At 46.4% G+C, this 13151-nt stretch overlaps 1 protein-coding gene across 1 annotated transcript in view; it reads left to right on the forward strand.

The window, feature by feature from the left end:
• The window catches only part of LOC126535760 (FRAS1-related extracellular matrix protein 2-like), a 252070-nt gene that overhangs the window by 195373 nt on the left and 43546 nt on the right, over positions 1-13151 (forward strand). Inside the window, exons 3-5 of the mRNA XM_050182550.3 lie at positions 3012-3158; positions 4814-5044; positions 5607-5732. Coding sequence (XP_050038507.2) covers positions 3012-3158; positions 4814-5044; positions 5607-5732 — 504 coding nt within the window. The remainder of the gene's footprint in view (positions 1-3011; positions 3159-4813; positions 5045-5606; positions 5733-13151) is intronic.

The raw sequence follows: 13151 nt of genomic DNA on the forward strand, positions 1-13151 counted from the left end.
AAGCCCGCAAATTCATGGGAGGTGCGAACGACCGCTTCCACCGCGAATTCCTCGGCGTAGAGTTCGGGCACAGCTGCCGCGTCTGTAAGCTGCTCTGGTTCGACGTGAATCTCTCCACGGTGAGCTCGGTGCGGAACTTGGAACAGAAGAGCTCTGCCTTGCAAGTGCTTCGCGAGGCCTTCCCCGACACAACCGACCCCGACGACGACCACGGTCGGACGTCGAGGATGAGGACCAGATCGACGATGACGACGATTAGTACTGAAGCACTGTACATAACAAATTGTGATGCACGTACTGTGGCTTGTATGCGTGTGACTTGCTGGGGCTTGTGCGGCTTACCGGCTTGGCCTTGTATGACCTGGCAAATACTTGGTCAAACTTAGCAAATCTTGGCGACACTTAGTATGAGCATAGTTAAGCCATGCATAACCTCGCAAAAATTAGCAAGACCTAGCAACACTTAGTATGAACCTACCCGAGTCATGTATAACATCACAAAACTGAGCAAAACCTAGCAATACTTAGCAAAAGCCGCAACTAGCTCCGCTGTGATCCAGCCTTGCACCACTAGTGCAAACTGCCTTTTTTTTTTTTTTAGTGAGGCATCATGATATGTGCGTAATGTATATGCGGTGCAGCTAAAACCGCTATGTTGGATGCGTCTGTTAAAAGGCTTCCTTTCTTCACACGAGTTTTGAAAGTGTCGTTGTGTCACAATTTTAGGCCCTGTTAAAGTTCAATTAGCTTAGTTTCGAGCTTGCTCGTGTGTTGCAGGGGGAAGGAAAAGGTATTAAGGTGGGTTTGGAATGGTGGTGGCTCGCTCAGCTGCACGAAAACGGCACAAAATGTAATTGACGACTTGTGATTGACGGCTTGTGGATACCCTGAGTACTCCATTGACTCAGCAGGGTGCTAACTGGCTCGCGCAGAGCCCAACCAGCCTGGACCTCCCCAAAAAACGGGCGTCGATTCTGTACGTCCCCGGCATAAGCGAGACTCTTGCACGCGTCCTGCGGTCATATGACGTGCAGGCTGCGCACGTGCCCTCCCGGAAATTTAGACACGAGCTCGTGCATGTGAAAGACCCTTTGGAAAGGGACAAGTTCCCAGGCGTGGTGTATGTCATTCCGTGTGCGGACTGCCGGTATGTCTACGTCGGTGAAACCGGCAACTTCAAAACAAGACTTAAGCAGCACAGGAATGACATCCATAAACGGCACATTGCGCCGGATACCTTGGCCAAACACTGCGCAACACGTCACGTACGATTAACTGGGAGAAATCTCGCGTGATTGCCAAGGAACCAAATCATTCTTCGCGTCTTTATCTTGAGTCCCTAATCATCCGGACCACGGCGCACACTCTTAATCGCAACGAAGGCAATCTGCCGCCCATGTATGCCAGGTGCCTTAGTCATGTTTTGAGCCGCACGTAAAAGGGGCGCCAGCTCTGCCGCTTGTTTCATTGTGAGCAAGGCTCGCTTGAGGGAGCCGAAACGTAAATATTTATTTTAAACCATGTTGGTGGGTGTCCGGACCTCCTCCCTTTAAAAATGTAATTCTAATGAGGAGCGATTTTTTTTCCTACCCTTTCGTTGATATCAATTGCGCTAAATGTCTCCCATCAGTCTGAGCAAAAAGGGGGAACGCAAGCGCAACTCTTACAGTGAATCGCCACAAATTGCGGTTGCGTTCCCTTGCTTCACACCTGCAATATTGTTGGCCGAAATAGGAATCAGCTTACAACAGAGATTATAGACGCAGAAGAAACAGAAAAGGTGGTTGAAGTGTGCGTAATCATGGCCTCGATCGCGCTGACAATGAAATAATTTTATTTTCTGGATGTGCCATCCTCGCTCGTGTAGAAATGTTGACTCGTGGTGACTTGGAGCTCTGCGCGCTGATGTGCCCAGATTATGCGTTGTACAAAAAGCAGTATCGGGATCACAAAATAAATTGTTGGAAGTAGCGCCTGTGTGCGTGCGTGCGTGTATGTATACGTTTTTTGGTCCATGTTTTCTGTGCACTTGTACAGTTATTAAACATAGAATACTAATGTCTGCCGCATTGCTCGGACTAGCTGAACGAAGTTTTTAAAACTCGTCAATGGCATATAGCACAGTTCTAGTTCTTGAGCTGGTTTACTCTGAGAGATGAACGTTATTTACACGAGAAATAAAAAATGCAAATTGGTATAATAAACAAAATTTCACTAATTATATGTTTAACTAATTACCTTATGGGATATATTGCAATTCGCGAATTGTATCCGGTGAGTTAGAAAGCCGTAACCTACTAGTTTTGAAGGTGACAGCAGTTTTAGGATATTCATTCCCAAAGTGTGCGATGAAACAGATTGGCGTCCCAGCTATTTTTGCCCTTGAATGCATAAAACAGCGTTTTACCGAAAAAGTAAACGGAACAGCGGTGCAATTTGCCCACAGGTCTCACGGCGCTTATCTCGAACTTGGTGTCATCCTGAGAATTCGTTCCAAGTGGTGTCTTGTGAACTCGCCGGCTACAATTCGCAAATTGCAATAAGTGCTGTAAAGTAATTAGCCAAAACTTCATTGGTGATTTCTTCTGCAAGTAATGTCCATCTATTCGAGTAATCCAGCTCTAGTCCTTCTAAATCTCTGCTATGTACCATAGGCTATCTTTAAAAGGTAAGTATACTATTTGAAAAACACAACACCGGGTAGAGGATGACATTACGAGCGCTTGTGCGTGTGTGTCGTCTTTTGTACGTGGTTTTTTGGCGTTCTTGCGCTAAATGCTAGCGAAGATGTCGTGCCAACAAGGCTGACACTTATCGCCTGTAGAGTTGGGGTCCTTTGTAGCGCTTTGGGATACTTTCCTCTTGTCCTGATGTTGTTTTTTCTGTTCTCAGCCATGTGCCCTGCATTTTTTAACCTGTTTTCCCTACTTACAAGCAACTGAGCGGGCGGCTATTTGAGCTTTGTATTCCGTCTCCTCTTCTTATTTCTCATGTTCCCGCATTCTCCGCAGGAAAGAACGAGCTGCGGGCGCAGAAGTTCGATCTTCGCTGGTCGTGGATCTCGCTGGCCCACGAGCGGTACGTCGTCAACGAGACCGACTCGCAGCTGGCGGTGACACTGCGCAGGAGGGGACACCTGGGAGAGACGGCATTCGTCGGTGCGCACGCTTGGTTGCTAACGGCGCGAGTGGCATGCAACTTCCTCGGGCTCGCATTTCCCCTCCTTTCATGGTTTCTCGTCTTCCTGACGAATGTGTGCAGAAGTGCTCCCATGTTGTGTCAAGTCGTGAACAGCGGTTACTGAACTCCGGAAAGGACGGGAATGAAGTTAAGCTTTTGATGGCAGTGTAAATATTGGCACCGTCGAAATGGTGCAATGGGTGTAATTAAAAAGCGCAACTTTTTTTGGAACGCGAAGGGCTTCTGTCGCATCTTGGCACGTAAACTTTAAATGACGTGCACAAATAACGAGAAGACAAACACAGAGTGCAGCTCAATTGAAAACTGTGTTTTAACTGAAACACGCAGGGGTAGGGATATACAGGGTGTTTCTTCAAACACTTTCAAAAATTTTTTGAAGGTTCGCTGTGGCAGATAGCTCAATTACAGTTTATGAGCCGGTCCACTCGAAGCGGCGGACACCACTTGCACAAAAAATTGAAATGCAAGATCGACTAATTAACAAGAATTCACTAATTAACTTTTACCTAATTATCGCATGACTCATATTGCAATCTACAAATTCTAGCAGCGGACTTCGCAAGGCGGATCCACTTGGAGCGAATTCCCAGGACGACACCAATTTCGAGATATAGATTCCCGAACTTTGCGGAGATATGCATTGGCGTTCCAGCTACTTGTTCTTCAGTGCATGAAACGACGTTTCGTTAACAAATTAAGTGGAGCGCCAATGCATTTCTCGGCAAAGTTCGGGAATTTATATCTCGAAACTGGTGTCACCTTGAAAATTCGTTCCAAGTGGATCCACCTTGCCAACTCCACGGTTAGAATTTGTAAATTGCAATATGGGCCATAATGTAATTAGTTAAAGCTTAATTAGTAAATGCTTATTATTTAGTCTATTTTGGATCTCAATTTCTTCTGCAAGTATTGTCCGCCGCTTCGAGCAAAGCAGCTCATGAATTAGAATTGTGATATCTGCCACAGGCAACTTTTAATGATTTTTGAAAGTGTTCGCTGAAACACCCTGTATATACAAGTCTTAACTATTCCATGCGCTTCACCTGTCTACGCTTGCGACGTGTTCAAGAAGTAAACAAAATGGCTGTGCTCCTTTGCTACAAGTTCTGCGCAAGCTTCTTCTTGCAAAGTTGCTTTTCCCTCGATAATTTCTTGCGCGCAACTGTATTCGTGAGTCATAGTATAATTTACTACATTTAGGCAAAGGTCGCTTTGTCGATGTTGTTTAGCGCTTGCACTCACAGGAGAAATATTAAATCAAATGGTAATGTCGATCAAGTTTAGCAAAGAGTTTCACCCTCGCCATACTACGTTGTAGAGCACAACACACTTTATAGTCTCGCTATCACGCTTCCGATTTAATTATTTTGCCTGCCCTTTCTTTGCTGCGAATTGCTTCGAGGTTTGCCCTTAGGTTTGTGTTTACGTAATACATTTCGTGCACTGACTAATCGAGAAGCAGGCAAATAATCTGATGGAGTTCGAAACAAACGAACCGAAAATCAGTCCTCCGTGTTCCTTGCGAGCCAGCTTTTCTTGCATAAGCTGGCGTATTTCTTAATTTTTTTTTCTCTCTCTCTCTCTGTCTCGGCTCCTTTGTAAACTGTCACAGGGATCTCGGCGCGCAACCTGAGCGCCCGCCAAGGCACGGACTTCAGCGCGTCGTACGCCCGCCAGGTGCAGTTCAACCCAGGCCAGGCCGAGGCTGAATGGCGGCTGCGGCTGCTGGACGACGCGTCCTTCGAGCGCCGCGAGGAGTTCCTCGTGGTGCTGGGCCAGGCGCTCATGGCCGCCACGGAGTCTCCGGACAAAGCTGTGGTCTCCTTGCACGACGCTGAGGATGGTGCGCCCCAGTGAAAGATGGCCTCTTTTCTCCCTTCCTCTTTTTATTCCGCACCCGCAGAGAATTTCCCGCGAATGCTCGCAGCAATTTTATTGTATGAGCGCGAGGAGGAAAAGTAAGTCATCCATCGAAAGAACAAACTAGTTCGTTTCGCTTACGCAAGCACGTTCACTTCAGTGTTCTCAACGGCATGCCAGAATTCGTTCCCGCTGTAGAATGCGTTCGGCTCTTGTCGGTAGGTAGCCGCGTTACACCATGAACGTATTTTATTAATAAGGTAAACCACACGTTGGGTGTGGTTTACCTTATGATGCTATTACCTTATGATGCTTAGGATGATGAAAAGGCAGCAATACTTGACGGGTGTCAAGATAAAACCAAGAAATTGGTATTAATTCATTCACTCATTAATCGTGACATTGTTACTATGCATGATCAGAATGATTAGCAAGATGACAACTAGACACGAATCGGAGCTGACACAGCTCAAGCTTAATTTCTTGCCTCGGATATCTCGTGAGAAGCTTCTGCTTTTAACGCTGTCTTCTTTCGGTCGTTCTAGAGCCGACGTTGTCGTTTGCCGAGACCAACGTGACCGTGTACGAGGACAGCGGAGAAGTGCTGCTGACCATCCGCAGGCACGGCGACCTCGCCATGGACATCGGCGTGCTCTGCGTCACGCATCCCGGTAAGCAGTGAGACCACGTGTCTTCGCAATTGCGATGCAGAAGAGAGGGAGGGGGAAAGAAACGGAGAATTCAATCGGAAGACGCGCGGCAGCCTTGCTGCCATGCCCTGGGCAGAGGGGTTATAGGGGACGAAAAGGGAAGAAGGGGAGACAAACAGCGGCAGCCTCGGCGCACCCGTAAAGTTCCCCATCGAGTATGCAAGTGGTCGCAGAGACTTCCCGACTTTAGCAACTCCAATAACTCTTTCGTTAGTTTCTGCGCCGACGAGGCACACGCTTATGGCCCAAAGAATCTTCGCCTTTGAAAATGGCCTTCGGTCTAGCCGTTTCATTGCTGTCCGGAGAACGCGAAGCTCGGCGTCGTAACGGAAACAAAATCAAAGCGTTCGACAGCTGCTTCGCTTTCGCAAGAGTCGCACATGGGAGAGCGCCCCCCCCCCCCCCCCCCCCGTTCCAATGCGTAACGAGTAAGCTTTCGTACACGTGCCGCTCCGTGCCAGAGGCAGCACAACAGTGTCGCCTCAGAGTGGAAAATCCGAGAATACATTTGCAGCGTGAATGAAGGGACCAATTTATATAGACAACACTTCGAGGGACTAGGAGACGTTCAATAAAATGTGCGGCATAATTTGAACCAGGAGATAAAGTTTCCATGCAGCCAGTGGCGTAGCCAGAAATTTCGTTTGGAGAGGGGGGTGGGGGGCTCACGACAGCTTGGCCTCCTCCTTATAGAATTTTTCGAGGGATCAAGTACATGAATAACTGCACTACCATTGCCAAAGATGCTGCAAACGAATTCTTAAACGCTACGCATTGTCAAGACATGTAAAATATAGATTTTTTCATAAAAAATTATACTCGTATATCCCAAAACTTGTGCCCAAAATAACTGATATCAATGATTCCATGTTTTTGTCCACTTAATAGGTAAATAAAATATCACACGAACGTTAGAACTATATCACTTCGAAACCAGCAAAGCAGTGCATGCCGCTGATATTAAAAATGTAAAGGCCATGAAATGAACAAGTTGAGGACATAAATTTTAATGAAACTTCGTCATTCAAGAATCTTGTTTACATTTTTGTACATATGCAACGGCCAGGTAAAATCTCAATGACGCTGTCCTTTGTTCCAATGTATTGCGCAGAAGCAGCTGTCACCGGTCGTATATTGTAATTGCACCGAAATTATAGTCGCAACCGAGAACACATATAAAAAGCCCGAGCTCTGCAACATATATGAGGGCGAGTCAAAGGAAAGTGAACCAATGCGAATATATGAAAAACGGGGTACTTTATTTAAAAGTTGTCTGAATGATCATTTAGACATTTGTACCATTGAATAACGAGTGGCGTCATTCCCGTCTCATAAAGCTTCTCCGGTTGCTGTTTCAAAAAGTCGGTAACTGACTCTTTCACGTCATCGTCCGACACGAATCTGATTCCCTTGAGCTGTCTTTTTTTTTTTAATTTCCCCGAAATGTGGAAGTCGCAGAGCGACAGGTCTGGGCTGTATGGCGGATGTTGCAGCGTTTCCCATTTGAAGTTTGCCAGTTTTGTGTTAACCACATCAGCGACGTGGGGACGGGGATTGTCGTGGAGCAAGATGATCCCATCGTCATGTTCCGCATCGTTTGTTATTGATTGCGACCCGCAGCCGATCCGGTGTTTCACAATATCGGAAACGATTGATAGTCTCTCCAGGTTTAGCAAATTCAATCAGTAATGGCCCCTGGCAATCTAAAATAAAGTCAGCACCTTTCCGGCAGAAATGACGGCCTTTGATTTCTTTGGGGGTGGTAAATTCGAATGTTTCTACTGCAAGCTTTGCCGTCGTGTTTCAGGCTCGTAATAGTGGCACCACGATTCGTCCCCGGTCGCAATTGCAGACAAGAAGTCGTCACCCTCATTGTGATAACGGATTAGATGAGTAAAGGCAGCGCCGAACCTCTCTGTCTTCTGGTGGTGGTTCCTATAATATTGGCATCCATTGCGCACACAAGGGCCGACAACCAAGATGTTCATGAATTATAGTGTGAACCGAACCGTTACTGATGTCCACACGCTCTGCCAGTTTATCGATGCTTATCCTTTCTTCTTGTCTAATCAGCTCATCAACCTATGCAATTGTGTGGGGGGGGTGATAGCACGGTAGCTTTGACCAGGCCTTGGATCGTCTTTGCAAGTTCACGTCCTTCTCTGAACCATTTGCTCTAACGCTTCACAGTGGCCAATGAAATGCAATGTTCAACGTAGACGGCAGTCATACGGCGACTAATTTCTTTTTGTGAAATACCTTCAGCTGTCAAAATCCTCACGACACCCCGCTGTTCAACTTTCGGAGCGTCTATTATGTCACGCAACCATGTTCAACCCAGTGTATGAGAGTATTAAATAACATTTATCCTCACGCCTGCATGTCACTTTTGTAAATGAGAGATGCCTGTGTGCTACGCGCATGCCTCGAAGATAATGAACAAAACCACTATTGCGCGGGGTGGGTTAGCTCACTTTCATTTGACTCGCCCGCATACATTAGGAATGCGAAGATACAATAGAATATACAAATGCGAAGATACAGCTTGATAAAGGCAAAAACGTATCACTGGAAACAAAGTTCACTGCACGTGTACACAAAACCTCGCAACAATATATTTAAATATACGTATGCCTCCGATAAATCTACGTGTCTAAGAAAAAGTCGCTGTATATAATGCGTCAGGCAAGGCAAATAAGCATGTTGCGCAATCACAGATTTACAGATCACAAACTCCCCCTGATGTATCACGCGCGACGGAAGGCCGGCGCGCTTCCTCCCCGCTTTTCTCCCGTGCGCACACAAGACCGAACCACCATCATCGGCTCACCCCATGCCACCCCCCTCTATCCCTACGCTTTCACTCGCACATAAAGCATGCGGAGCGCGGTCACGATTTGATCGTCCTTGGACTTTAGACGGAATGAGAGGGCGAAGGCGACGGACGGAATGCGCCTGTAGTCTCCTTATAATTGCGATCACAATAATATAATAAGAATATTCAGCAACTGAAGCGCCCTGCGGCCCATTAATTTCCGCAGATTTAGAAGTAACAGAATCGAACTTTCACAGTGCGACAATTCGCTGCGACGCAACAATGTCTTCTTTCTTTTGTGGGACGGGGGCACCGAAATGAAAAAAACTCAAAGGAAAGCATATTGGCCAGAATCGAATGCCTACTTTGGGCACTTAAGAGGAAGCTGTAGCTCGGGCCAAGCTTCGACGCGACCTATTCAAATACAAATAAAACGCAAAAACGCTTTTCTGAGATAACCATTGGACCGATATTGAGCAAATTTGCTGCATTCGAGAGAGTTAAATTCTAGTGACTGTTGGAAGCGGAATTTCGAGTTAGGGCGTGAATATTGTTGAATGACATTTCATAAATGCGAAAGTTCGTAAAAGATAGATGCGCGAAGTTTCCAAATTAATAGCTCTCCGTCAAGAACAGATATCGCGGTTCTTTAAACGGCATCCATTAGACCATTAGATCACGTCAATTTATATGTTACATGAATTTGTTACGTTGTGTACAAGGGTTATGCAAAAACTGAATTTACACATAACTATATATTTTTCAGATTCATGTGCAACATATTAGTTTTGTTCGCTTGAGATGTGCCATGAGATGGGATTCACAGAATTGTGATATCATTTTTCAATGCTGAGTTACTGATTTGTAAACTTAATAGTTTCGTTTTCTGAAAATTTGAAATTTTTGCCAATATTTAGTGACAAATAAACGACCTAAATTAAGAATTCGAAACCAACAGACACTAGATTTAAAGTTTTTATTTTCAATGCAACAACCCTGATCAAGTTTGATGCAGTGGTTGCCGAGAAAAACGAATTCTCCTTTTACATGTAGTTAGAAAGGAGCACCCGAACTAATGCTCCCTTTTAATGTGGCTACTGAAGAAATATTGGAGAAAACCTGAGACGCTCGGTCTACTGATAACCATGCGCATACTGCTCGGTATCCTTCACAGGCGAGACAAGACTTTCCGCAGAGGTTGCGCTCAAGCGAACGCGTTGCAGTCCGTCGAGTCCCCACAGTGATGGCGGCGAGTGACCATTGTTTCTTTTTCTCGTCTGCTAGTCGGGAAGCGTCCAAAACTCTGCTAGGGGAAAATCCACTCCGCCAGAGAAAAACGAACGCGCACCCAAGTGCGCCGCGCGTTGTTCGGGGCAACACGTGCAAAACGCATGCGAGGAAAACGCAAGCTGGCTTTGGCAGCCCGCGGCTAGCGAGAACAAGAAAATTGAAGAGGCTCAATGTGTCCTCGCGAATAAAAGTCAAAGTAGGAAAATAAATAAGAACGTAGTTACCTTTGCTAGCTTTAGTGTCTTGACATGGATGCTTTGGCGCAGGTGAAAAAAATGTCGATATTCTTTTCTGTGACATGACGGTACAAATGAGCTACCACAACGCTTCGTCTTATCGGACCTCACTGCGTGCTTCGTCAACTTGTCTGATAGTGTGTTGGTTTGGCTTGTCTGGCTGTATGGTCCGATGTACGACTTTAGAAAAGTTAATGCACCTTTGGCGTCAAATGTTTATAAGACCATTAAACCCACAAAGTTCCGGAATTGAATATCTGACGCACGACTTTGGAAGTGTCAATGCACCTTTCGCATAAAAAGTTTGAGTACTTTATACCCATAAAGTTTCGGAATTGAAATCCATGCGCTCCGTAAATTCCGCGGACTCCGCGAGATGCCGCGACGAGCTCTCTCACCATCAAAACGCCCTTGAAACACTTGAAACTTAGTGCTTGGATGAGGCCTCTTGCGTTATGTGACTCCCGGTGCATGGGCGTTGCCGCGATATCCAGCATGGTTCGCAATGTTCCTGCCGAAATTTCTTTTCGAGCGCGAAAAAAAAACTTTTTAGACAAAATCCAGAATGATTTCCGGCGCAGGGGGTTGTTTGGTAGGCGGTGCATGACAGCACAAGTAAACTTCTGGGGGGGGGGGAGCTGAAGCCTCATAAGCCCCCCCCCCCCCCCCCTGGCTACGCTCCCGCATGCAGCGTCTGTTTTCGATAGGGGTATCGGAACTGTTCAAGTTCCTTCATGGGCGGTCTGGGCAGCTTCGCCGGTGAAGCCATCCCCAGCGATCATCATCATCATCATCACCATCAACCTGTTTTATGTCCACTGCAGGACGAAGGCCTCGCCCTGCGATCTCTAATTACCCCTGTCCTGCACCAACCGATTCCAACTAGTGCCCGCGAATTTCCTAATTTCATCGCTCCACCTAGTCTTCTGCCATCCTCGACTGCGTTTCCCTTCTCTTGATATCCACTCTGTAACCCTAATGGTCCAACGGTTATCTAATCGGGCGCATTACATGACCTGCCCAGCTCCATTTTTTCTCTTGATGTCAATTATAATATCGTCTATACCCGTTTGCTCTTTGATCCAAACCCCTCTCTTGCTGTCTCTTAACGTTATGCCTAGCATTCGTTCCATCGCTCTTTGCGCGGTCCTTAACTTGTTCTCAAGCTTCTTTGTCAGTCTCCAAGTCTCTGCCCCATATGTCAGCACTGGTAAAATGCACTGATTGTACACCTTCCTTTTCAGTGATAATGGTAAGCTTCCAGACAGGAGCTGACAATGTCTGCCGTCCCCAGCAATAACAGTGTTTTATGGAAGCCACTGAAACATTATCCCGTGCCCGGTATCTAGAGTTTCGTGGTGATGCTCTCTTATCCCATATATCAAGTAGTTACGAAACCTCTGTGATGTAGGGTGAATTGCCAGCTCTGAAGAACTACCTTAAAGTCGTAAAATATCGCCCATTTGCGAGGTCGCTCTTGTAGGACGTATTTTGCAGCAGCACGCATTGTGGAAAACTCTGCCATCGTTGATGTCTTTATACGGGACAGTTTAAACTGAATGGTGATTAGCGTAGCCAGAATGACAATCGCGCCTGTTGAACTGGGGGACGAGAACAACCCATCGGTATAAATGTGCGCTCGGTCCAAATATATCAAATTTAGTAATAGTAACGTTGTCTATTTTAGAAGCATGTTTGGGTGATCGGCCTTCGTTATATTTTAATAGTCTGGTGTATATCGGACTTCTGCACAGACCACCAGGAACATGAATGTATTTATGTTGGTGTATATCCGGTGGGGAGGCAGCCTTAATATGGTGTCGAAAACTTCTGAAAATGCAACTTGAGGTCCTTGTGAGGTCAGTAGGGTCACATTGTGATCAGGAATGCGAGAAAGATGACGGTTGTGCGCCGTGGGGCCATCAACAGTGATTTGCCTAGCGACGCAACAATCGCACTTGCCCGAGATATGCAATCCCGAGGAACATAGCGATATAGATATAAATGCAATATGTGTATAAAGAAAGCTGCAGTACTTCCGCTTGTGCTTAATTTGGATCTTACAATACATGCCTACTTCTTTTTCTTTTCCTCTGTCATTTTGTAGTTTACTTGCCCAGAAGTGCTTACTTGCTCAGCAGCTTCAAACTAACTTCCGAACACCGAACTACTGCATGACAATGTGGTATCGCGTCAGCGTCTCGTACAAAGAACCCTTCGTAAATAATTATGATATATGACTCTCTTTAGCGCGTCATTTAGCAACTGATTCATTGCTTGGAGAGAGAGAGAGAGAGAGAATGAAGAGGACAGGCAGGGAGGTTAAACAGATATGAGTCTCCGGTTTGCTACCCTACACTGGGGATGGGGGATATGGGTTAGAAAGATGACAGAGAGGAAAACGCTAAAAAAATAAAAAAAAAAACACGCACACGTGGAGACACACACACAAAAGGCGTTCCAGTTAAAGTCGTTCACACAGGCCGGTAGATCGCAAAAAGCTCAAAAGCGCTTGCACGGCCTTCTTCTGTGACGGTAGGTCCTTTCGATGTTGTAGAATTCTTGTTTCGGATAGCGGTTGGTCGTCCAGTTGGTCAAGTTCGTGGCGAAGGCATGCCCTCTGTGGACTGTACTGCGGGCAGGCGCACAGAATATGGCCAATTGATTCTTCATGGCCGCAGTGGCCACAGGTTGGGCTGTCGGTCATCCCTATGCGGAATGCATAAGCTTTAGTAAAGGCAACGCCCAACCACAGTCGACATAAAAGCGTGGCGTCTCTACGGCGAAGCTGTGATGGCGCTCGAAGACTTAGTGTGGGATCAAGTGAGTACAGTCGCGTATTTCTTAAATGTGGCTCATTCCATTGCGACACGGTGCACTGCCGAGCAAGTAGGCGGAGCTTCCGTGCTGCGTCAGTTCTAGAAAGAGGAATTGGGACGTGGCGCTCCTCAGTATGGGCTGAGCGGGCAGCGTGATCCGCCCGTTCATTGCCGATAATCCCGCAGTGACTTGGAAGCCACTGGAAGGTTATTTCATGGC

The sequence above is a fragment of the Dermacentor andersoni genome, chromosome 4 (genome assembly GCF_023375885.2).
Source record: "Dermacentor andersoni chromosome 4, qqDerAnde1_hic_scaffold, whole genome shotgun sequence".
Classification (NCBI taxonomy): domain Eukaryota; kingdom Metazoa; phylum Arthropoda; class Arachnida; order Ixodida; family Ixodidae; genus Dermacentor; species Dermacentor andersoni.